Source organism: Limanda limanda, chromosome 11, assembly GCF_963576545.1.
Source record: "Limanda limanda chromosome 11, fLimLim1.1, whole genome shotgun sequence".
Taxonomy (NCBI): Eukaryota; Metazoa; Chordata; class Actinopteri; order Pleuronectiformes; family Pleuronectidae; genus Limanda; species Limanda limanda.
This window is the reverse complement of record NC_083646.1, coordinates 25,269,561-25,294,001: the sequence shown is the minus strand read 5'-3', so window position 1 is coordinate 25,294,001 and position 24,441 is coordinate 25,269,561. Positions and strand designations below refer to the sequence as shown.

Below are 24,441 nucleotides of genomic sequence, written 5' to 3'. Positions count from 1 at the left end.
TTGACGCCTCATTAGGTGGAAAGTGAAAGTAATTTACTAAGTCACAAAAACTGCACAGCATGCGGTTTCCACAAATTTTACGACAATATGTCTGTGACCATTTGTCACTTTGTGGCCATTAACTTCTGAAATAGTCAGAACCATTGAGATTTAATGTTCTGCTTCAGTCATTAACTGTAACAGCAGTTTGTGACAGATAATTTAGATTACAGTTACAAAAGAGCCTTTCTCCTCAAGACAAGATACGATAATCGTTAAATAGTTAAGATAACATTTTTTAAATTAATTTAAGTTATTAAATAGAAATTTGCTGTGTTGCAGCAGCAAAGAAGACTAAAAAATAGACAAAAGTCAAATAATACATACATTGCAAACATATATGCAGAGTAACAGGGTTGCACAGTGTAGCCATTAAATTGTATAACTAGAATAACGTATTGTACAGTTAAATGAGTTGTGAGTTAGGGTGTGTGTCTGTAAATCACAGTGCTTTTGTTTTAACCACTCCCTTAAAGGATCAGATCTTGAACCTTTGTGACCCCTCCTCTGTTTTTCATTTTGTCCCGGCAGTCACAGCGTCACGTGACAGACCTGTATGAAGACCTTCGAGATGGACATAACCTGATCTCTCTGCTGGAGGTCCTCTCTGGAGATACACTAGTGAGTATCGCCATGGTGTATTATTTTTTTTTTCCGACCGTCAGAGTGACTAATATGCATCGTTTTACCTCCACCTTCGATCCTGACCTGTTAAGAAAGCTTACTTATCTGCAAATAACCCTGGAATGCAATCTCAGTGGTAATACATTTTTACTAATCACAGCCGTGTTGACAGTCAGAGGCTTTACCTGAGCTGAACTTTGCCAAACAAAGGCTTATGAAGTTACTGTACTGGGTCACTGGTCTGTGATCTTCTTCACTTTGTCTGTAGAGCAAAATCTCACCAGCATATTTTTCTCTTTTTTGTCTTGAACTAAAATGTCAAGGCTCATATTTTAAACCCTGGGTTCAGACCTGAACAGAAGCTTCTTTGCTGCTGTACTTTATCATGCTCTCCAGGGCGGATCCAGGGGGCACTGGCCCAAGCTAAAATCTGATTAGCAACTGTGTTCTATAGTCCTGTCAGTAGTAAATAAATAATCACTTTTTAACAATACTAACAAAAACTAATTTCCTAAACTAAATGTGCTTGAACAAGGAGCAGTTTTCAAAATAAATGTATTGATGTGTGGCTTTACTCAAGGAATGACATAAATGTGCACCTTACTGAATCAGGAATTATGCATGAATGTTGGTCATATAATTGGCCCCCTCTAAAATGTGGGCCCCCTTATGGCCCCAGATTTAGAAAAACCCTAGATCCTTCACTGGCTCTCGCTCTGCTCATCCTCGGAATGCCTCCATAGCCTTAACACATTAACCTCACTTTGGCCTGTGTTTGTATGTGTGTGTGTGCACTATACTCCTTTCTGATCTGCGCTTCTTCTTCTCTACTCTTCCTCTTCCTCGCCTCCCTTTAACCTTCGTGTTTGTGTGCTGATCGCTGTCGCCTGGCCTTCGCCTCCTCTCTTTGCCCTGCTCTTTGTCGGGGGTTAGCCCAGGGAGAGAGACGTGGTCAGGAGCGTTCGGTTGGTGAGTGGGTTTGTAATTTTAAGTAGACTTCTTTTATTTTTTACGATTCACCCGCGCTTTCGCAACAATTTTGCTCTGCATGGTAACCAAACCTCCATGGCAATCAGGTTGATTTAGCAGTTTTTGTTTGTTTCTCTTCTAGACAGGCTTGCTTTACCAACATTGCTGCTGTACGTGTTTATTGATTATCATGACAGTTTTGGTATAAGCACTACTATTTTTTGCATGCTTTAGCTTTCTTTCTTTTTGGTATTTGGTTAGGGTCTTGAATTCAGAGCCAGTATATTTATGTTCTCTTCATTTACATTCATTTTAATTTTATTTGACAAACTCAGCATGATGCAACATGAGTTAATTTATTTGGCTGTCCTCAGATGCCCCCCATCACAAGCCCAAAACCTTGCCAAGGGTTTGTTTTTGGGCTTCTGTTTTATTTTTGTTTATTTCCACTTCCAAATCAATGATTTATAATTTCTGAGGGAATGTGAAGGAGAATTCCCTAAAGAACTTATAAAGAACTTGGAAAAATGGCATTCTGTCTTCTCTATATGCATTAAATTATGGGAAATATGTACAAAACATTGACCCACCTCGCCTACTCAATCATATAGAATGTATTGTTTGGTTAGGAGAATGATTTCAGAGCTCTTTTATTTGTTCAAGATATATAATATACTGGAACTTCGAATAAGTGAACTAAAGTTCTGAACTGAGATTGAGTACAGAAATATTATGATTCTTTTATTTATAATATTCTCTCGAACAACAAGGACAAAGCCGAAGAAAGCAGCATAATTTTAAAACATTTCTTCACTAAAATGTATTCTTGTCTATTCACCAGTTATTCTTTGTGTTATCCTTCTAATTCCTTCCTTCATTTTGATTGGATGCTTCCCACCTTCCATCATGAGTATGCAAAAATATGAATGTATGGTATTCTAGTGTTGAAAGTTTAACTAAACACCTCTATATCTCTTCTCCACCCTCCACAGCCCAGAGAGAAAGGCCGCATGAGATTCCACAAACTGCAGAATGTACAGATAGCACTGGACTTTCTCAGACACCGACAGGTACGACCTATGAAATTATACTTTCAACCCTGAAAACCTTGCAAACCAATGTGTGGTGATGGTGTACTCATGACAATGCAACTGTTTTGTTTTCCCCAGGTCAAGCTGGTTAACATCAGGAATGATGACATAGCAGATGGGAACCCCAAGTTGACGCTGGGGTTAATATGGACCATCATCCTCCATTTCCAGGTCTCCATTGCTGTCAGTGTTGTGTTCCATTATATTATCGCTTTCCCTTTGTGTGTGGGAACTGCGCCTGTCAGCTGCCGTTTCATCTCCTGGGAACAATCACAATGGACTCCTCTCTTCAAAATCCCTCTCATGAAAGACATTTTCTAATCAAAAGTGTTTCATTCCCACTTTGGGCTCTTGGAAGAGATCATAACAAACTAACACTGCAGTCTGGTATTTAGTGGCTGGTATTAGCAGTATAAAGAAATCAACACAATCAGGGGCGTGCTGGCATGAGTCACTCTGAGTTTGTTTCCTTCATTCAGGTCTGTGTTCTTTCATTCTGAGAGCAGCTGAGCACAAGGAGAAGCACTGAAACTGAACTGCAGGACATTCAGTATATCTTAGTGCTGTTAGAGCAGGAGCGGAGCCAATTTGCATGCATGCAGTGATCTGTTTGAGCGAGAAGGGCAGGGCAGGATAGGCAAAGCATTACAAAATCTGAAAGTGAAATGAAGAACTAATACTCTCAAAATGAAAGCTCACCCTGTTGAATAAGGAAATAAGCGGACTCCCAAGGATAGGGAGAGTCAGTGTGGGATATGTTGATATGCGAGACTCCCAACCAAAGCCCATACACAACAAGAGCTTCCAGGCAGAAGCCATTGGGTATCAGCCTCATAAACAGGGGCACACCCACTAATGCCAGATGATACATGTTGAGTTTGTGGAAAAGTGGCACATAGAGGAAAGAATGGTGTGGTTTGGTGAAGGAACCATTGTTCCCCGTAGATAAAGAGAGGGTGAGCCGGGTGGTGGTTACTGGTGAGTCACAGAGATGAAAGCGGAGTGAAGAGTTATCCCTCTTGTCATGTCATGCAGTGTTAGATCCTACAATATGATGACCCCAAATTTACTGAAATACATTCAGGATGCAGCAACAGTGTGTCTGAGTGCAGACAGTTTGGAACGATATGCAGGGATCTGTTAGAGCGAAAGAGATTCGAGAGAAAGCATCACAAAATCTGAGCATGACATGAGTAAATAATACGCTCAAAATGAGAGAGACTGAATATAAGTAAATAAGGATATCTTGAATAGAGATAGGAAATAAACTCCATATGACTTCCGGGGGGTGGGGGTCCAGTTCTTCTTCAGCTTTTCATGCTCATGCCAAGAGAAAACAAACAAGGACTAGCACTCAAAGACATACTAAATGGAAAACCCGATGGCTATGACTCATCTTTGCTGTTCCTAATTTCCCCCAAAATGGAATCCGGATGCCACAACCACAGTTTGCATTCTTCCAGACAGAAATCCTGCTGCAGCCAACGAGCCAGTCAGAAGCAACTTGAAGCCCCCTATAGCTTAGGAAATTTCTAAAACTCTAATCAAGTGAAGGGATGATCGGTGTCTTCATTGCTCTTGGACTAAATTAACCCTTGGTGTCAAGTAATTCACTTTAATTCAGGGGAATCCAGTAATTCACATCTTTTAATTTCCTCTAATGACCAATTTTTTCCACATTTCTTTAGTATACATCTACAAACTCTTTGTCCCTTTTTGTATTGACACTCGTTTCTATTTACTCAGATCGCAGACATCCAGGTGAACGGCCAATCAGAGGACATGACAGCCAAGGAGAAGCTGCTGCTCTGGTCTCAGAGGATGACTGACGGTTACCAGGGCATCCGCTGCGACAACTTCACCACCAGCTGGAGGGACGGCAAGCTCTTCAACGCCGTCATACACAAACACTGGTGAGTGTGGCCAGTTTGTTGCTGGTAAATAGCCCCCTCGTAGGCTGCCAATTCTTCAAAAAAATCTGTTTTGTATGCCAGGGAATTTGTTCAAATTCATTTGATTAATATCGTGATTGTTCACTTGGAGTAGATTTGCTTGCTAGCAACATCCATTTTCATACAAAATGATGAAATCTTTCTGACTTAATTTATAGGTTAAGAGGGCATGCAGGTGAAACTGTGCTGCATCGTTGAATATGAACTTTTCCCATTTGAATGAATGCTGGACTTTTGTACAAAGAGTGACAGCCCTACCTCTGAGTGATTCACATTAGCCAGAGTTCATATCGTATGCTGTATTTAACCTGCTTTACCCTGCCTACTCTTCCTGCTTCCACTGCAAACCACTTCACAACCCACCACCTCTTTTCATATTGAATCTGACCTAATAGAGTAGTTGTGAGTGATGACTGCTCTGTTCTGTGCCGGGGTCTTTTAGCTGCCGCTCTCCCTGCCTCACTTTGCATGAAGACCTTTGGAAGGTTAGAGAGGTGTGCTCTTGGCTTCCCACATATGCACGTGGAAGGGCAGGGAGTTCTCAGAACAGAGCCATACCACTGAATATAACTTCATAAAAATTTACTTAATTTGAAAGAAAGTTGTCTCGACTGAAATGCCTGCGGAAGGTCACTGCAATAACATGTGCACCCATCCTGTAATGCAGTGCAGAAAGTCAACGTATGCCATATTGATTTATCCCTAGTTATGCAGGAATTCATATCTACTTTTTTAGATAAGCCCAGTAACGTTGATGCCTGTCATGACACATCACCATCCGTACGTACCATTGAACATGGAGTGCAGTGCAGCAGGAGTTCAACCTTGTCACATTTCATGATGCCAGTTTGAACTCGCTCTGTAATTAATTCTACTCTCAGTAAGATGTATCCACTCCTTAAATAATTTTGGACATAATATCTATGAACTGACATTTATATTACTATATCTTATTCATAACAATGGAAATATCATGAGCAGTATGATATACAGCAGTAAATATTTATTTATCCACTCAGGTTAAAATATTGATATTTATTCTGTACTGTAGGCATTAAAACAACTTCTTTTGACCCATTTTCATACTTGACACTACTTGTCACATTTTGCTGTAATGAAAAGTGTCTTCATGCCTCTCTGAACATCTGATGCCTTTAGGCGAGAAATATCACTGAGACGCACTGACTATGACTAATAAGGATCATCTTCTGGTGCCATGTCAAGATGATAATTCCTCTATTAAATATGATTAGCTGATTAAATTGTTAGAAGCCTAGTATTGAAAAGTAAAAACATAATATATCCACTGTTCAACATTACGTATCCTAAAAGCTGCTCTGCTCAATCAGTTCTTAGGGATATCTTTGTGTGCGATTGCCTCATGGGAAATGACTGTGCATCTATTTCTCAGGAAGATTTGTCAATACAATTCACCATTGGCTGCTTTTCTTTATAAATGAGTCTGGAGAGCAACCTAGAGAAAAGTGGTATTAGATGAGAGAAAACAAAAAGCTCAGTATGATGTATTTCTTTATAGCTATTATGGGTTGAGAGAAAAAGATACCTGCAGGGGCAAGTTTACTGAAACCTGAGCGTGTACCAGCAACTTTTTTCCTTTTACATTTTTTTGAGTCACCGAAGGCTGGATTAACCTTTCATAAATGCCAGGGGTGTGGTGTTTGGGCGGTACTGTAGCACTCAATGTCTGCTACATTAAAAGTGTGGCATTGCGTCGTTCCTTGGACTTCAGGTTAAACTTTGCAGAATAGGCATTCAACCGAGAGTGTCTAGGTTTTAGGTTTGGGAAGCTTTACAAATTAAGCTCAGAAAGCAACAGTTTAATTTAGTCTTTTAAAAAAGGAGGCAGTAGCTTGACTGCACCACTAGGAGGCTTCTCCACCTCTGCAGCCCCGCAGAAGGATGGACAGGATCTTCACACGATGATGGACGCCTGAGAAAACGCATATGGATTTACATGCTGCCATCAATCCATACAAATATCTGGATCAGTTAATGCCTCCAGCTGAAGATTAAGCTTTTAAACGTACCACTGGACGAGGACCAGATTTAAGATGTTCAGTATAAGGAAGAAGACTAAAAAGAAAAAGGGAACCGTGGGCTTCACCGACAGCGTGTCAGGATCTGTCAGAGATGTGGGGAGCCGGGTGATCATGCTGTGTGAGGATATCCCATCAGAGGGATCCTCCTGGGACTCGGGGTCACACAGCTCAACGGCTCACTCTAGCAGCAGGGAACTGGGCCACAGCATGAGCAGCTGCCCTCGGCCAGCGATGAGGTCCTCCGTGCAGGAAATCCACCCTGTGGAGACTTCTCCTGTTTATGGACAAAATGCAGGACGGCCCACTACTTGCATTAGACAGTTGTATGGATCTGCTCTTACTGTTTCTCTGACTGTGTTTGCCTGCTAAATATAAGTTAAAATTGATGATGCATATAAAGCTGCCATAAATTATGAGATATTGTTTTAATTACATCAATATATACATACATTTGTGAAGCATTCAGTTTGCACTCTGCAGACATGAACTTTTGCCTCCGCTGGGAGTAAAGCTATGGCTGCTGACTAAAAGTGTGTGATTATGTTAGCTGTTCTAATTTGCATTCCACCTATAGATGACTCTGACATCTGCCCGAGTCAAATACCCAGAGGACAAAAAAATGTAGGTGCTAGCACAGATTTGTCAGAAGGTGAACCGCTGTGCTCTTTTGACGCTTACACAGAAAAGCAACAGCTGCAAATATATTGAGTATCAAAAAATCTGAGTGTGCTGGCCTACACAGAGTTGGTCAATGTGTGTTATATCATATCTAATATGTAAGGTTAACTCCCCCCCTCTGACCAACACCACATTTTTGTGTTCCTCTAGTCCCAGACACATCGACATGGGCAAAGTGTACCGACAGAACAACGTGGAGAACCTGGAACAGGCCTTCAATGTGGCTGAAAGAGAGATGGGAGTGACCCGTCTCCTGGACCCTGAGGGTAAGACTGGCCCAAAATCCTTTTCAACAGACACACCACACTGAAAAATGTGCCACAAAAAACCTGTAACAATAAATGATATTGCAATTATTTTGAAATATATTGTGATTTCACACAAAGATATCTTTGAAATCTAAAAATTTAAATGTGGTTGGAGCTGATGTCTGTATCAAAAGCATGTTCCCATAAATCTTGAAAATATGAAAAAAAGCCTCTGAGATTTAGATATTACACTTGGCAAGTGTGTAATTTTAATCAATCAATGTTCAGCCTTAGTGTTATTCAGCCGTTTCAGTGTTTGAAGATACAATATTCCTACTGCCTGTGATTAATTGACAATATGAAATAACGAGATGGCATAATATTTTTATCTTGTCAGATGTGGATGTCGCTCATCCTGATGAGAAATCCATCATCACCTACGTATCATCCTTGTACGATGCCATGCCTCGACCTGCTGCACATGATGGCGCCAGAGGGAATGTGAGCAGAACTTGTTTTTTGTTGTGGCATGTGACTCTGCTTATATTTAAATATGCTTATTTTGCGAGTGTTTTCCAATCCTATCAATGTTTGAAAGAGAAAAGAGGGGTCTTGTGAAAGGTCTTGTGAAACCAAGTATCTTGAAATTAGCAGCCTGTGGTGTTTACACTGCAGACGCCAAAGGGTCAGGCCCATATTTGATCTGTTCACATAAAACCTAATCTAAATCAGTTTTTACAAATCAATGGCATTTTGGGCATTTAAACTCCACTTGTATTTTAAAACTGGTCCTGATGAAATACCCCATTTGAACCCGGGATTTAATTGTGTTTATGGGATCAGATAGCAATCAGATAGAGCACAAGTCGGGTGATAATTGACCTCTCACCATTGTGACCACACTGCAAATGCAAAAACGCCATACAAGTTTCATGGATGGATACCATCTTCCTCCATCTGTTTTCGTTGTTTGTTGTGTACTAAGTGTACATTTTGTCAGGTTACAATCTTAACCAAATACAACCTGGTTACCAAACACATTTAATGACAGGTGTTAAAGGGGTCTTAAGCAAAAGTAAAATTCTGTCTATAATAATTGACTTGACAAATATGGGTGTGACTGTCCACAGACTGAATTGGAGAAACATGCTTCTGTCTGTCCGTCTCCCACCATTGTCTTCTCTCTCCCCCACTCCCTCCATCATCAACGTCTTCCCTGCTCTCTGTCCGTTCACACAAGACCCAGATTGTTGCCACCTAATTGAGTTTGGCTTGGTGTGTGAGGGATCGAACATGGAGACGCAGAAGAAGAATAGTGCTTCTGTCTGTGCTGTCTTCACTATCAGCTGTCTTTTCTGCTGTGTTGGCTTCAGGAGCTCGAGCTGCGCTGGCAGGAGTACTACGAGCTGGTGACGATTCTGCAGCAGTGGATGCGCCACCATATCATGATATTCGAGGAAAGGAAGTTCCCCGCCAGCTATGAGGAGATAGAGGTGAGCCAATATGCTGATAACATGTGACTTTTATGGCTCTAGGCAAGATAGTAGTTTTGGTTATGAGTTTTGTTGTTGTTGCAGTTGTTGTTCCAGTAACACAGTCCTGAAAATGAAAAAAAAATGTATGATGTAAAATAAGATCAAAAAAGTTTTGTGAGATCTATTCGTGGTCATCCATTGTTAGAATGATAATGCACTCACTTTAGATATTGTCAGGCTTTAGGCAGGCAGTATAAACTGTATTTACAGACATGGTTGAAATGTAGGTGGGGCAGAGCTGGCGCTGAAAATGCAGCCTGAAGGCAAATAATGTCGGACCTAATCCTCAAGAGAATTACCCCTGTGCCACTCCCTGTCAGTGCTATGCAACGAAAGCATGCCGTGACTTCAGTATTTTTCTTTATTGTCTCTGAAGTCAAATTATCATTAGCGTCAGTGCTTCTTTAAAATCAAAGCAAAGTCCGGTGAGAAATCTAGTCTTTTCTCTGGTGACCTGAGCAGGGACTATTTTGGGTTCATTACAAGAGTTCAATTTAATTTACACCGGTCATGGGAAAGCATGAATGATGTTTACAGAGGATTTAACCTCAGTCAAAGTGGGCCATTAGAACTGTAGTGTGATGTGCTGAATAGACTTGTCCAGTTTGGGAAATTAGAATTCAACAGTGATGTAACAGTACATACAGAACACATCCCTGAAACAACAACATAATGATGTGTCCTGAATTCACAAAAAGTCAATGTTTCACTCTGTGTCCTTAAGTGATGGTACATTATTATCTTACGTATTAATAACGTATACGTATCAAACAAACAAAAAGTAAATTACATTTTCTGAATATAAAATATAAATTTTGTGCCATCTGCCCTTCAGCTTCTGTGGCGTCAGTTCTTGAAGTTCAAAGAGACTGAGCTGCCGGTGAAGGAGACCGACAAGAGCCGGTCCAAACACATCTTCCAGTCATTTGAGGCAAGCTGAATCGAACTCCAGATTCTTTTGTATTACATTGTATTCTGTTGTCCAATCATATCAACATGTGCATAATGACTTATGTGTTATACTTCCACCTGCTTGCAGAGTGCTGTGCAGAGTGGTCAGGTGAAGGTCCCCCCGAGCTACCATCCTATTGATGTGGAGAAGGAATGGGGTCGTCTCCATGTTGCTATCCTTGAGAGAGAGCGACTGCTGAGAACAGAGTTTGAGAGGTGAGGACCAAGACAGATACTGATTGTCCCAATTAGATTAATTAGAATAAGCTCATTGATATATATATATATATATCATCTTCTTTCAATATGATATAATATAAGTGTAAACTGTGATCAGTAGGTGTAGATGTACAAAAAGGAAACATATATTGTACGTCACTTTGGATAAAAGCTTTAGCTAGATGATATGTAATTTAAAAACATCAAACATTACAGAAATAACAAATGCATAATATAGATTAGGAGATATTTTTAATATGGTTGACTAACATGATGCATTATGGGAAACAGTTTGTGCACTATGTAGGATAAATCAATTTCACTTAACATTCGGAAACCACTACAAAATGGCAAACTCATTAAATAGTGGACTGCATAATGATCGGTGAGTGATTTCGGACACAGCCGGAGCAAAAGACTATTACTTGTTGTTTGTGCTGGGCTGGAATAAAAAGAGAGAGAAAATTTCCTCATGATTGGACAAAGAAAGATATAATTAGTTCGGATGAAACAGGAGATGAATTTATATTCTATTTCTTAACCCAGAGTTATGTAATGTCTACAAACAGGATGGTTTGTGTCACAAGTTTGCTGGGTCATCTAACCGCCTTGTTTATGGTCCTGAGATGTGGAATGACTGAATTAGCAGACTTGACCGTCTTTGTCAGAAAACAAAGAGATTTTTATCTTACTCTGAGTTTTTTTTGTAAAATGCAATGGGAGTTTGAGCTGAACCCTCGGTCGTAGTAGCTGGAGCTCTATTTGGGATATGTCATTTGTGACAGACCCTTGTGGATATGAGTATTTGCTGAAACGCAGATGTCCGTAAGTGTTTTGGCTGATGTCTGATATCTGAATGTGAGCTTCAGCTTCTGCTCGTCTAACATGTGATGTAACAGGTTTTTAGTTCTGCCAAGGATTATTATTATTATTATTATTTGTACAAAAAATGTCTTTTAAAACAAAATACTGAATTATAAATTATTATATATTCTATTCTGTTTTGCTGGAACCTTAAAATTGTCTTTGAAAGATTATGACGGTGGTGTTTGTATTTTATTTAATTCAGACTTGAGAGACTCCAGAGGATTGTGATTAAAGTCCAGATGGAGTCTGGGTTGTGTGATGAGCAAGTCAGCCACTTGGAGAACCTGCTGCAGACGGTGAGTCCTAGCCAGGTCTAACGTTAGAAATACTACACTTTGAATTTACTTCACAAAGTCACAAATAGTCACTGTAACAACTTTTTGATGTAATTATGATTTCAAAAGAAGATGAAAGTTGTTATTTTTGCTGTCTTCCATCCCTTCAGGACATTCGTCTGCTGAATGCAGGGAAACCAGCTAAGAACACGGCAGAGGTGGAGAGGGAGCTGGACAAGGCAGACAAGATGATCCGCCTGCTCTTCAACGATGTACAGATACTAAAGGATGGGCGCCACCCACAGGCTGAACAGATGTACCGCAAGTGGGTGCTCCGTGAATTACTTTCAAGTTAACTTTTAGTACAATTACTTTTACACAAAGGACATCTGTCAACCACACATGAAGACCATAATGAAAAATGTGTCTTTTGATGTCCACAGGGTCTACCTCATCCACGAGCGCCTGGTCAACCTGCGCAGTGATTACAACCTTCGCCTTAAGTCCTCTGTGACCACGTCTCACACCAAACTGGTGAGCTCCCAGCAGTCCACCATGAAGGTGCGGCCAGAGTTGGACGATGTGACTCTGCGCTACGTTAAAGACCTGCTAGCCTGGGTGGAGGAGAACCAGCGGCGCATTGATGACGCAGAGTGGGGATCTGATCTTCCCTCAGTGGAGTCCCAGCTGGGCAGCCACAGAGGCCTGAACCAGACTGTGGAGGACTTCCGATCCAAGATTGAACGGGCCAGGGCTGACGAGGTAGTTCCCCCTATGAGATCACATATTGTCTAGAGTGCTTTATATTTTGAAATTAAACATTGTTGCATCGTTCATGTTCTTCAGAGCCAGCTGTCTCCTGTCAGCAAGGTCGCATACAAAGAATACCTGGGTAAACTGGACCTTCAGTACGCCAAACTGCTGGTAAATATTTTTCCTATTTCACATTTTTTCGGGGGTAATATTTAGATTTCAGTTTAACACTTGTACATGATTTAACTTGTAGTTGAATGACAGCTATTTAAATAAAGTTTTGTATATCTGTGTCCAACTGTTTTTTCTTTTCTTTCTTTCAGAACTCTTCCAAGTCCCGCCTGAGGAACCTGGATTTACTCCACTCTTTTGTCAGCTCCTCCACCAAGGAACTGATGTGGTTAAATGAAAAAGAGGAGGAGGACGTCAACTTCGACTGGAGTGACAGAAACACCAACATGACTGCTAAGAAAGACAACTACTCTGTGAGTTTTCAATGATTATTTCTCTTATATTAAATAACTGAATGAATCCACAATTGTCATCCTAAGCAAGGTCGTGATTTACTTTTACATTTCAATTCTTCAGGGGCTCATGCGAGAGCTGGAGCTGAGGGAGAAGAAAGTCAATGATATCCAGACTTTGGGAGACAAACTTGTCAGGGATGGACATCCTGGCAAGAAGACAGTTGAGGTAATTCCTCATCACCCCATTAAACCGTAAAGATTCACAGCATAAAAGCATCTCAGTGAGTCCCCAACTTATTTGCCCTCTTCTTTGTCCATGCCAGGCCTTCACAGCTGCCCTGCAGACTCAGTGGAGCTGGCTCCTTCAGCTGTGCTGCTGTATTGAGGCTCATCTCAAAGAGAACACAGCCTACTACCAGGTATGGAACAGGGACATTCATCGGAATTCCATTGGACACAGTAGACATGCATCAACATTCCCACAACTGAGATTCAAATTCTATTTCCCTGATGGTGATGGTCTTTTTTCTACAGTTCTTTGCCGACGTAAAGGAGGCTCAGGACAAGATGAAGAAAATGCAAGAGACCATGAAAAAGAAATACAGCTGCGACCGCTCTACAACCGCCACACGCCTGGAGGACCTGCTGCAGGACGCTGTGGTAAGTGATGAATACAATAAAAATGTAGATAGGGTTGTTAATTCAAACTGCAGAATTATCCTACTGCTCATGTTTAACATCAGAAATGTTGCTATTATTTTAGTCTTATTAAGTCTGACTTCATTTCTTCGCAACAGGAAGAGAAGGAGGAGCTGAATGAATTCAAGACCATGGTGACCGGCCTGAACAAGAGAGCCAAGTCCATCATCCAGCTGAAACCACGCAACCCCACAACCCCCATCAAAGGCAAAACACCCATTCAGGCTGTCTGTGACTTCAAGCAACAAGAGGTGAGAGCCCCTACTAACCACTCCCCACTTACTTATCATCATTCACAGACCAGAGAGGTTGTGTTAGCTTGACTATGTTTTCTTCATGGTGTATATCTCAACTCTTGTTTCAGATCACTGTCCATAAAGGCGATGAGTGTGCTCTCCTCAACAACTCCCAGCCCTTCAAGTGGAAGGTCCTGAACCACTCAGGACACGAGGCAGTGGTGCCCTCTGTCTGCTTCATGGTACCTCCAGTCAACAAGGAGGCTGTGGACAGTGTGTCCAGGTGAGAACATAGTAAAAGTAGAATGGCACGCAGTAGAGCGCACGCCTCCACCAACAGGACCCTTAAGTGGAATCAAATGAAGATTTATTTCATCAAAATAAATGATTTATTCCCAGTGTAAATGATAAAAAAATTTGAAAGTTGTCTTTTGGGTAATCTTGCTTACAAACAAACAGACAGAGGGGAAAACATAACCTAGCTTACTCTTGCAGCTGTTAGACACTGTAATTTGTTCCATCCACCAGAAGGTAGGTTTACTAGTAGTTGTACTAATCCAGCAATTATGATACCTATAGTGACATTGAACTGTTAGGTTGATTTATAGTTTTGCAAATATATAGTATAGTGTAGTATAGTATATATCTAGTGCACACTGCACAAACTGTATTTTGTTTCCCAAGACTTTGAAGGAGCAAGGTTTGTTAGAAATTTGGTCTTATGATCGTACAACTGCTGCCTCAGAAGATTTGATTAGTCATCTTGTGACTTTTTAGAGACACCGAATGCAAATTGCTAACAAGTTAATGAAGAAAAATGCCCTTCAACACAGATTATCCAATATCTGACACCTCATGCTGAGTAAATTCTATTGTGTCAATTGTTTCTTAATTCCTCCACTTTTTACATTCCTCTCGTCCTCCAGTCTGGACGGGGGTCACCAGCAGATGGTGACCATGTGGCAGATGCTCCACGTTGACATGAAGAGCATGCTGTCCTGGCAGTACCTGATGAGAGATTTCACACAGATTCGATCCTGGAACATCACCATGGTGAGGACTAACACCATTATACACTACTCCACACATTGACGTGAAGGTGCAACATAAAGGTTTCAGTAAAATATAGTATCTGAAATCTGGAAAAAACTAAATACAACCTGAACCTCAGCCTACTTTATAGAGATAACGAGATTGCACCCACCTCATGTAATTATGTAATTAATTATTTTTGTAGAATTCATAACTACAGGATAATTTGTTATTTTTTAAAATAAATATATAAGGTATATTCATAATCATAAAAAGGAGCCTGGCTCCCTGCAAATAAATCCAATTACAGCATCACCCTCTTCACACTGTGAACTTCTGCCTCTATATCCTATCCTATTTTCTTCCTTCCATGCAGTTAAGGACCATGAAAACAGAGGAATACAGGCTGATGATGAGGAACCTGGAGCTGCACTACCAGGACTACATGCGTGACAGCCAGGACTCACAGCTCTTTGGCCCTGACGACCGCATGCAGATCGAGGGAGACTACACCCAGTCCACCCAGCATTTCGACAACCTGCTTCGCTCCATGGAGAAAGGTAGAAATGATTTCCCTACACCACACGTCAGCTTTTCATTGTTCCTGTACATATAAAGTAGGTACAGTAGGTTTTCAGCAACTTCATGATGTCCATTCACCTTTCAGGACAAATGGTTGATAGGCTCAAAGGTGAGTGATTTAAAGCCAGGCACAGCTGCAGCTCACCAAGCTCGTGTGTGTACAGGCTTTGAGCTTTAGTCGAGATGTTTGAATTTTAGATTAGAGTCCTGTGTGACTGCATGTGGTTTTGTAGGCTGCTTTTCTGGCAGATCTGCATCAAATAGAACCCATGTGTTGTGTGTTAGGCTACAATATGTTTTGGTTTTTGTCATGCAGCCACCTAATACATGATAGTGTGATTAATTTGGGAGAAAATACCCTCTTTATACTGTATGTTATAAAGGAATATGGAGCTGTGTGCGTTTGAGACACAACACATGACCAGCTGCATGTCTGATTGAGCGTAAATGCACTGCAGTTGAACATTGCTATAAGTTTACAGAAATCAAATTAATAAGTATCAAATCCTAAACCTTGCATCGTACCATGTCATGTCAGCCAAAGGTGTTGTCTGCATTCTTGAACTTACCATGCATTTAAGCTCACCTCAAGGTATCCATAGACTTCAGTGTGTTCCTGTAGTTCTAAACCAATGTGTGTGCTACTGCACAGGTCAAAAGAACGAGTCTCTGTGTAAGAACTACATCTCTGAGATCAAGGACCTGCGTCTGCACATCGAGGACTGTGAGGCTAAGACTGTGGCTCGCATACGCAAACCCCTGGACAAGGAGCCTCTGAAGGAATGCGTTCGCAAGACAACAGAGCAGAAGGTAATGCAGTTTCATTTACTGCAATGTGTTTAAACAGCAATATGACATCGGGAAAATAGTATCCATTTCATATTAACTTTGAGAATTTAGGGAAATGATCATAAAAGAAACATAACCAGCAGAGACAGGGGAGCTTCGACCAGCTTCTTCCTCTGTGTTGGACATGGCAGGAATCTGCTGGGTTTCCTGTAGACTTGTTTTCTTATTTAAGCTGAGGATATAGTCCAAAAAAAGTGGAAATGTGTCTCAATTTAAAAACTGCTGAGAAATACCCAGCAAATTATAATGTCTATTGCATGTTTCTGCGTTATAACTGAATTACGATGTTTCATGACGGTGTTAATAAATTATGTGATTATCCCATGAACTAGCCTAGTTTTCATAGTTTCTTGGTGTAAGACTAATGAACCATCTCTGCAGAGGAAATCATCCACAACATGATCTTCGAGGCAAAACAAATCCCTTAAAGAAAACAGAAAGACAAGCTGAAGCAGAGAAATTAAAGTGAAATGAAAATTTAATAAAGGTGTAGTTGATGAGCGATGAAAGTGAGCGTGAACTGCGTGTATGCAAATAAACCAGAGAATCGCAGCTGTTTGGAGATCTTGAATTTGTACACTGCTCAGTGAGAAGTTCCTACTGTGGCTGCACACGTTCCCGCCGAGACCGAACCCATTAAAGTCAGAGCAGAATTGCTGGCCGATCCAGAGAATCACTACACATGTTTGTTAAAGTTGTAAGGTTTCCCCCAGCATATTTGAAGTATTTTCTTTTTGAATCCGGTCCTCAGCACAGACAATGTCCTAGTTTATTTTAAAAATCAATCAGGTTGACGCTCTAAATATTGTTAACTCTTGTTGTCGTCCTCTGTGATACAGAAAGTGCAGGTGGAGCTTGAGGGCCTCAAGAAGGATCTGGACAAAGTATCTGTTAGGACACAGGACGTCCTGTCCTCCCCTCAGCAGTCTGCCTCAGCTCCTGTGCTGCGCTCAGAGCTCGAGCTCACTGTGCAGAAGATGGACCATGCCCACATGCTCTCCTCCATTTATCTTGACAAGTGAGTCCGCCGCCACTTACTCTTCAGAGGAAATGGGTCAGTGTCGTACTCCTTTACTTATGTTATCATTGTTTCTTGTCCCAGGCTGAAGACTGTGGATATGGTCATCCGTAACACACAGGGCGCTGAGGGAGTTCTCAAGCAGTATGAGGACTGCCTGCGGGAGGTTCACACTGTGCCCAGTGACGTCAAGGAAGTAGAGAATTACAGATCCAAGCTGAAGGTACACTGCATACGATTCTTTTACCAGCTCTCAGTTCTCAGAAATATTAAATTCATGATTGTGAATGAAATCCATTTCAGCCTTATCATTTATGGTGATCATGCTTGCTCACCGCTGACCCTATATTTATTTTCGTCACTTTCTACAGAAAATGCGGGTTGAGGCCGAGAGTGAACAGCCTGTGTTTGATTCCCTGGAGGAAGAGCTGAAGAAAGCGTCCACTGTGAGCGACAAGATGTACCGTGTGCACAGCGAGCGGGACACCGAGCTGGACCACTACCGCCAGCTTCTATCCGGCCTCCAGGACCGCTGGAAGGCGGTGTTCACCCAGGTTGACCTACGCCAGAGGGAGCTGGAGCAGCTTGGCCGCCAGCTAGGCTACTATCGCGAGAGCTACGATTGGCTGATCAGCTGGATTGCCGACGCCAAGCAAAGGCAGGAGAAGATCCAGGCAGTGTCCATCACTGACAGCAAAACTCTGAAAGAGCAGCTTGCCCAGGAAAAGGTATAATTGTATTCATATTTTATTACTGATTCTGGCTCTCATTGTCTGACTCTTTCCGATGACGAATATTATCGTCACATTTCACTGATCCAGCTGCCTTTAATAAACAGCTAATGAAACAGTGACTTCTGGGTTCGACATATCAGACAATGAATGATCAAAATCGAGTTTGGACCATGGCCCCTTTTTTTTATTTGGGGTTCTTAATTGAGAATAGAAAAAAAGAACGAATGATTGACAGATTCACGTGTCTTACTTGAATTATTTTTCATAACAGAAACTGCTGGAGGAGATTGAGAAGAACAAAGACAGTGTTGATGAGTGTCAAAATTATGCTAAAGCATACATTGATACAATCAAGGTGAGTATTATAGGACAAAAGTCTGCATTAAATGTTGTACATATTCTAGTTTGAAGCATTTATTAAAAGGTCTGTGACATAACTGATGTATGGAGACTGTTTTTTATTCACCTAATAGGACTACGAACTCCAGCTGGTCGCCTACAAAGCTCAGGTGGAGCCTCTAACTTCTCCCGTAAAGAAATCCAAAATGGATTCTGCTTCTGACAACATTATTCAGGAGGTATGATCCTTCAAATCCATTTTAGTTCCAGTTTCTAGAAAATACTGAATATTCAAATAAAGGACAACATCCCTTTCTCTGCAGGAGCCCTAATACACTGATCATTTCAAATGTTTAAGTGCTGTTTGTGTCTCCCTGTATTAGTATGTAACACTGAGGACCAGGTACAGTGAGCTGATGACTCTGACGAGTCAGTACATCAAGTTCATCACCGACACGCAGTGCCGCTTGGAGAACGAGGAGGTGCGTGACATCAGGCCAAGGATCCCAAACAAACTAAATTCTAACATTAAGCTAACAAATCAACCAAATAATCGACCGACCGTCTTACAAACAAGTTTACCGCCGATCACCGAAACGCATGAATGCACGCACTTTTGTCTGTGTGTCTTACACACACACACACACACATATCCACACATGACATTAATGTACGGGTGACAAAACAGTTCCTTTGCACTGGTTATGCATGAAACATTGGCATGCTGTAGCTGAACAAATATTTTTGGAGGATACTATACACTGACAGTAGTGGTCATGTGAAGACTTAAGGTTTGTAAAAAGAGGAAGGAATATATATTACATACAAATGTGATTCATGGCGATTGAGTGAAGTTCATTTTTCAGTTGGAAGCCACTGACATCCTGACTCTCAATGTCTTAAACTAGAATGAACAAATATAACAGAGTGTATGATCAGAAATCCATGATCTACTCCATTTCCATTCATTGTGTGTGTTGTGCAATTGTAGATTCAAAACAAGGGGTTCTTTCTTTCACTTCTTTCGTTTTTTCTATTCTTCCTTCACCCACTGGCTTCTTTATTTTAAAGAAAATCCAAACTAGGACTCTGTCGTTTCTCACTGGTTATCATGGTATTCAGCTCTTCTCTTTCTACTTTCTAACTCAACACACGTTTACGGTTTTACGCTATATTCTAACCCTAATGTTTTTTTCATTTCTTTGCTCCTCTTAACTGCTTGCCAGTGCTTTGCCATGATGAACGCTTTACTTGTTTCAGCATTAAAGAGGTAAATTATGTTATAGTATTTCTATGCTGTCCGTCTATTCCCTCTGTCACTAACACTTGTCACATTCTTGTCTTTCCATTCAATTTTCTTGCTTTCACTTCAGCATTATGTAGAATTAATGCAAATATCTATCGTGTCTCCACATCACTAACACCCTTACTCAAGGTTTATGCATAGTCAGCCTACTTAACTTCATTTACGGTGCTTCCTAAACTTACTGCAGTCATAAGCTAGATTTGAACTAACAGTGACATCGTCTGAACCTCTTGACTTTTTCTTTCCTTTTCATTCTACTTTGTGATAAGAGAGAACCCCCGAGTGCATGGAATGAAATTAAAAAAAAAAACACTAAGTGAATGGTGTGAATAATGCTTATTGTTAAGCACTTAGTCTTTATTTTTAAAGATAGAATGAATTATGTTACAAATGTCACACAATACGTTTATTGTCAGATTGTATTGCAATCTATAGTAACACAAACAACACAACAAGTGAAATAGAATCTTGACAATACCATTACTAATACTACATATTAAACATAGTATTATACTTAAACAAGTATTTCGATATTGATAACATAAATGTGTAGAAAGTCTAACTGCATACACAATATAACAGGAATATAGCTGTCAACAAAATATTTCAGCAATTTAAGCATTTAAGTTACAATGTAGACTTTGATATATTAGTATCATTCATTATGCAATTTTAGGACCTTAATGCTACAGCTACAGTTGCATGCCATATGATTTTCTTGCTGTGTGTTGTGAAGTGATATTTTGTTTCCATACATTATTGATACATTTCCATCATCCATTTTTCCCTGAATTGTCTTCAATTGTCTTCAATTATTTCTATTGCATCATGAATTAACATAACTGTGATGATTGTGCATCTAATTTGCATCTAGTGATTGATCTTTGAGCTAATTTCTTAACATTAACATTGCCTGGGTAATACAGTACATTAAATCGCTCCAGTATGATTAAGCTGTGATTACTATAGTAATTACAACTTAAAGCCACACTGTGTAGAGCTGGTTAGTGTAACGTGTTACCTTTAACCTGTCATGCTTGATTTTAATCCTTTCTTTACCATTTGCTTCCACTAATGCAGAAAGCTGCAGAGAAACTCAAAGCGGAAGAGCAGCAAAAAATGGCCAAGATGCAGGCCGAGTTAGACAAACAGAAGCAGTTAGCCGAAGGTCACGCAAAGGCCATTGCCAAAGCTGAGAAAGAGGCTCAGGAGCTGAAGCTCAAAATGCAGCAGGAAGTAAGCAAGAGAGAAAATGCTGCTGTAGATGCAGAAAAACAAAAACACAACATCCAGCTGGAACTGCATGAGCTCAAAAACATGTCAGAGCAACAGATCAACGACAAAAGTCAACAAGTGGATGACGCTCTCCAAAGCAGGCTCAAGATTGAAGAGGAAATCCACCTTATTAGGATTCAGCTGGAGACAACTGTTCATCAAAAATCGACTGCAGAATCTGAGCTCAAGCAACTTCGTGACAGAGCAGCCGAGGCTGAGAGACTCAGGAAGGCTGCCCAAGAGGAAGCTGAGAAACTCCGCAAACAAGTCCAGGAAGAGACCCAGAAAAAGCGCATTGCAGAGGAGGAACTCCAACTGAAATCTGAAGCAGAGAAGGAAGCTGCCAGGCAAAAGCAAATAGCCCTGGAAGACCTTGAAAATCTAAAGAGGCAGGCCGAGGAGGCTGAAAGGCAGGTAAAGCAAGCAGAAATAGAAAAGGCAAGACAAATCAAGGTTGCTCAGGAGGTAGCCCAGAAGACTGCTGCCACTGAGCTCCAGAGCAAACACCACTCCTTTGTGGAAAAGACCTCAAAGTTAGAGGAATCACTCAAACAGGAGCATGGTGCTGTCCTTCAGCTGCAACAACAAGCAGCACATCTTAAGAGACAACAGGAAGATGCAGAAGATGCCAGGGAAGAGGCCGAAAAAGAGCTTGAAAAATGGAGGCAGAAAGCAAATGAGGCCCTCCGTCTGAGACTCCAGGCTGAGGAAGAAGCTCACAAAAAGAGCCTTGCTCAAGAGGAGGCTGAAAAGCAAAAAGACGAGGCTGAGCGTGAGGCTAAGAAGAGAGCCAAAGCTGAAGACTCAGCCCTGAAGCAGAAGGATATGGCCGAAAAAGAGCTGGAGAGGCAGAGGAAGATTGCTGAGAGCACAGCTCAACAGAAACTCACTGCAGAACAAGAACTGATTCGACTTAGGGCAGACTTTGACAATGCAGAACAGCAGAGATCCCTCCTTGAAGATGAACTCTACCGCCTGAAGAATGAAGTTGTTGCAGCTCAACAACAGAGGAAACTGCTGGAGGATGAACTGGCCAAAGTGAGGAGTGAAATGGATATACTCATTCAGCTCAAGTCCAAGGCAGAAAAGGAGACCATGTCCAACACAGAAAAGAGCAAACAACTTCTTGAGGCTGAAGCCGCCAAGATGAAGGACCTGGCTGACGAGGCAAGCAAGCTTAGAGCCATTTCAGAGGAAGCCAAGCACCAGAGACAAGTTGCTGAGGAAGAGGCTGCTCGTCAGAGAGCAGAGGCTGAGAGAATTCTCAAAGAGAAGCTGGCTGCAATAAGTGACGCTACCCGTTTAAAAACAGAAGCCGAAATTGCCCTGAAAGAGAAGGAGGCAGAAAACGAGAGACTCCGGCGACATGCTGAGGATGAGGCATACCAGAGGAAAGCTCTGGAAGACCAGGCCAACCAGCACAAGCAAGAGATTGAGGAAAAAATAATTCAACTCAAGAAATCATCTGATACTGAAATGGAAAGACAAAAGGCCATAGTGGATGACACACTCAAACAGAGGCGGGTTGTAGAGGAAGAGATCAGAATCCTTAAGCTCAACTTTGAGAAGGCTTCATCAGGAAAACTTGACCTGGAGCTAGAGCTTAACAAACTGAAAAACATTGCAGAGGAAACTCAGCAAAGCAAGCTCAGAGCAGAGGAGGAGTCAGAGAAACTAAGACAGCTTGCCCTTGAGGAGGAGAGGAGGAGGAGGGAAGCAGAGGAGAAGGTTAAAAAGATTACAGCTGCTGAAGAAGAGGCAGGCAGACAATGCAAGACAGCCCAGGATGAGCTGGATCGTCTGAAAAAGAAAGCAGAAGAAGCCCGAAAGCAGAAAGATGAGGCTGACGAAGAAGCTGAAAAACAAATTGTTGCAGCCCAACAAGCGTCCTTGAAATGCAATGTAGCTGAGCAGCAAGTTCAAAGTGTCCTTGCTCAACAGAAGGAAGACGGCATCACGAAAAAGAAGCTTAAGGATGAGTATGAGAAAGCCAAGAAGCTTGCCAAGGAGGCAGAGGCTGCTAAGGAGAAGGCAGAGAGAGAGGCAGCTCTCTTCCGTCAGCAAGCAGAAGAAGCAGAACGACAAAGAGCAGCTGCTGAGCAGGAAGCTGCATTCCAAGCCAAAGCTCAAGAGGATGCTGAGAGATTGAGGAAGGAGGCGGAATTTGAAGCTGCCAAACGAGCACAAGCAGAAACTTCAGCACTCAAGCAGAAGCATCATGCCGATGCTGAAATGGCTAAGCACAAAAAATTGGCAGAGCAAACATTAAAGCAGAAGTTCCAAGTGGAGCAAGAGCTCACAAAGGTTAAACTTCAGCTTGATGAAACTGATAATCAGAAATCTGTCCTGGATGAAGAGCTGCAGCGCTTGAAGGATGAGGTTGATGACGCTGTCAAACAAAGGGGCCAGGTGGAGGAGGAGTTGTTCAAAGTCAAGTTTCAGATGGAGGAACTTCTCAAACTAAAATTGAGAATTGAGGAGGAAAACCAGCGCCTCATCAAGAAAGACAAAGATAACACGCAAAAATTCCTTGAAGAAGAGGCTGAAACTATGAAAAATCTCGCAGAGGACGCTGCTAGACTTAGTGTAGAAGCCAAAGAGGCTGCACGCTTAAGACAGATTGCAGAAGATGATCTAAATCAGCAAAGAGCTCTTGCAGAGAAAATGCTCAAAGAGAAAATGCAGGCCATACAAGAGGCATCTAAACTTAAAGCTGAGGCAGAGATGCTCCAAAGGCAGAAGGACTTGGCTCAACAGCAGGCACAAAAGTTGCTGGAGGATAAACAGCTAATGCAGCAGCGTCTGGAAGAGGAAACTGAGGAGTACCAGAAATCCCTTGGAGAAGAAAGGAAAAGACAATTGGAAATCATAGCTGAAGCTGAAAAACTCAAGCTTCAGGTTTCTCAGCTCAGTGAAGCCCAGGCCAAAGCTGAACAGGAGGCAAAGAAATTCAGGAAACAAGCTGACACAATTGCTGCTCGTCTTCATGAGACTGAAATAGCTACCAAAGAAAAAATGACAGTCGTGGAAAAAATGACGGTCGACAGACTTAATACCAGTAAAGAGGCTGATGATTTACGAAAAGCAATCGCAGACCTAGAGAAGGAGAAGTCTAGACTGAAACAGGATGCTGAGGAACTTCAATATAAATCTAAAGAGGTATTGTGTCAAAAATGGCATAACAAAGCAGCTTATGTCATTGTGAATTCTATCAGAAAATTAACACTCTTTTTCCTTTATTTTCTCTATATCTTTCTCTTATTTTACTAATCATGAAATCGAATCTTTGATTTTAAATATGATTGAAATTTAATTTATTTACAGTGCACTGTGCTCATGCAAATCACATCTTGAATGTCCCCTCATACCCTGGAATGTTTCCTCATTTTAAGACATGCTTCATATTTCTTTCAGTTTCAGAACTTGCAGTACTAAAAAATATTATTTACAATAGGGTAAAATGGCTGAAAACTATGACAATCCTCAACCAATTTAGTAAAAAGAAGCTCCACTCAGAGGGGCATTCTTTCAATGATTCACTATTTCGTCACATTGCTGTTCCCATTGCTTTGGAATCCAGAGATAATTTTTTTGTGATTTTTCTGAACTGAACCAAATAGTCTTTACATATTTTCTAAGTTCT

At 41.3% G+C, this 24,441-nt stretch overlaps 1 protein-coding gene across 1 annotated transcript in view; it reads left to right on the top strand.

Moving 5' to 3' along the window:
• The window catches only part of LOC133014520 (plectin-like), a 64,105-nt gene that overhangs the window by 29,656 nt on the left and 10,008 nt on the right, over positions 1-24,441 (top strand). Inside the window, exons 4-32 of the mRNA XM_061081787.1 lie at positions 571-660; positions 2,625-2,702; positions 2,802-2,906; positions 4,470-4,636; positions 7,564-7,679; positions 8,059-8,162; positions 9,035-9,154; positions 10,032-10,127; positions 10,236-10,363; positions 11,436-11,529; positions 11,679-11,833; positions 11,952-12,270; positions 12,355-12,432; positions 12,585-12,746; positions 12,850-12,954; positions 13,052-13,147; positions 13,263-13,388; positions 13,526-13,678; positions 13,792-13,946; positions 14,590-14,716; positions 15,072-15,255; positions 15,930-16,087; positions 16,966-17,144; positions 17,229-17,367; positions 17,516-17,872; positions 18,150-18,233; positions 18,352-18,456; positions 18,601-18,699; positions 20,604-23,957. Coding sequence (XP_060937770.1) covers positions 571-660; positions 2,625-2,702; positions 2,802-2,906; positions 4,470-4,636; positions 7,564-7,679; positions 8,059-8,162; positions 9,035-9,154; positions 10,032-10,127; positions 10,236-10,363; positions 11,436-11,529; positions 11,679-11,833; positions 11,952-12,270; positions 12,355-12,432; positions 12,585-12,746; positions 12,850-12,954; positions 13,052-13,147; positions 13,263-13,388; positions 13,526-13,678; positions 13,792-13,946; positions 14,590-14,716; positions 15,072-15,255; positions 15,930-16,087; positions 16,966-17,144; positions 17,229-17,367; positions 17,516-17,872; positions 18,150-18,233; positions 18,352-18,456; positions 18,601-18,699; positions 20,604-23,957 — 7,233 coding nt within the window. The remainder of the gene's footprint in view (positions 1-570; positions 661-2,624; positions 2,703-2,801; positions 2,907-4,469; positions 4,637-7,563; positions 7,680-8,058; positions 8,163-9,034; positions 9,155-10,031; positions 10,128-10,235; positions 10,364-11,435; positions 11,530-11,678; positions 11,834-11,951; positions 12,271-12,354; positions 12,433-12,584; positions 12,747-12,849; positions 12,955-13,051; positions 13,148-13,262; positions 13,389-13,525; positions 13,679-13,791; positions 13,947-14,589; positions 14,717-15,071; positions 15,256-15,929; positions 16,088-16,965; positions 17,145-17,228; positions 17,368-17,515; positions 17,873-18,149; positions 18,234-18,351; positions 18,457-18,600; positions 18,700-20,603; positions 23,958-24,441) is intronic.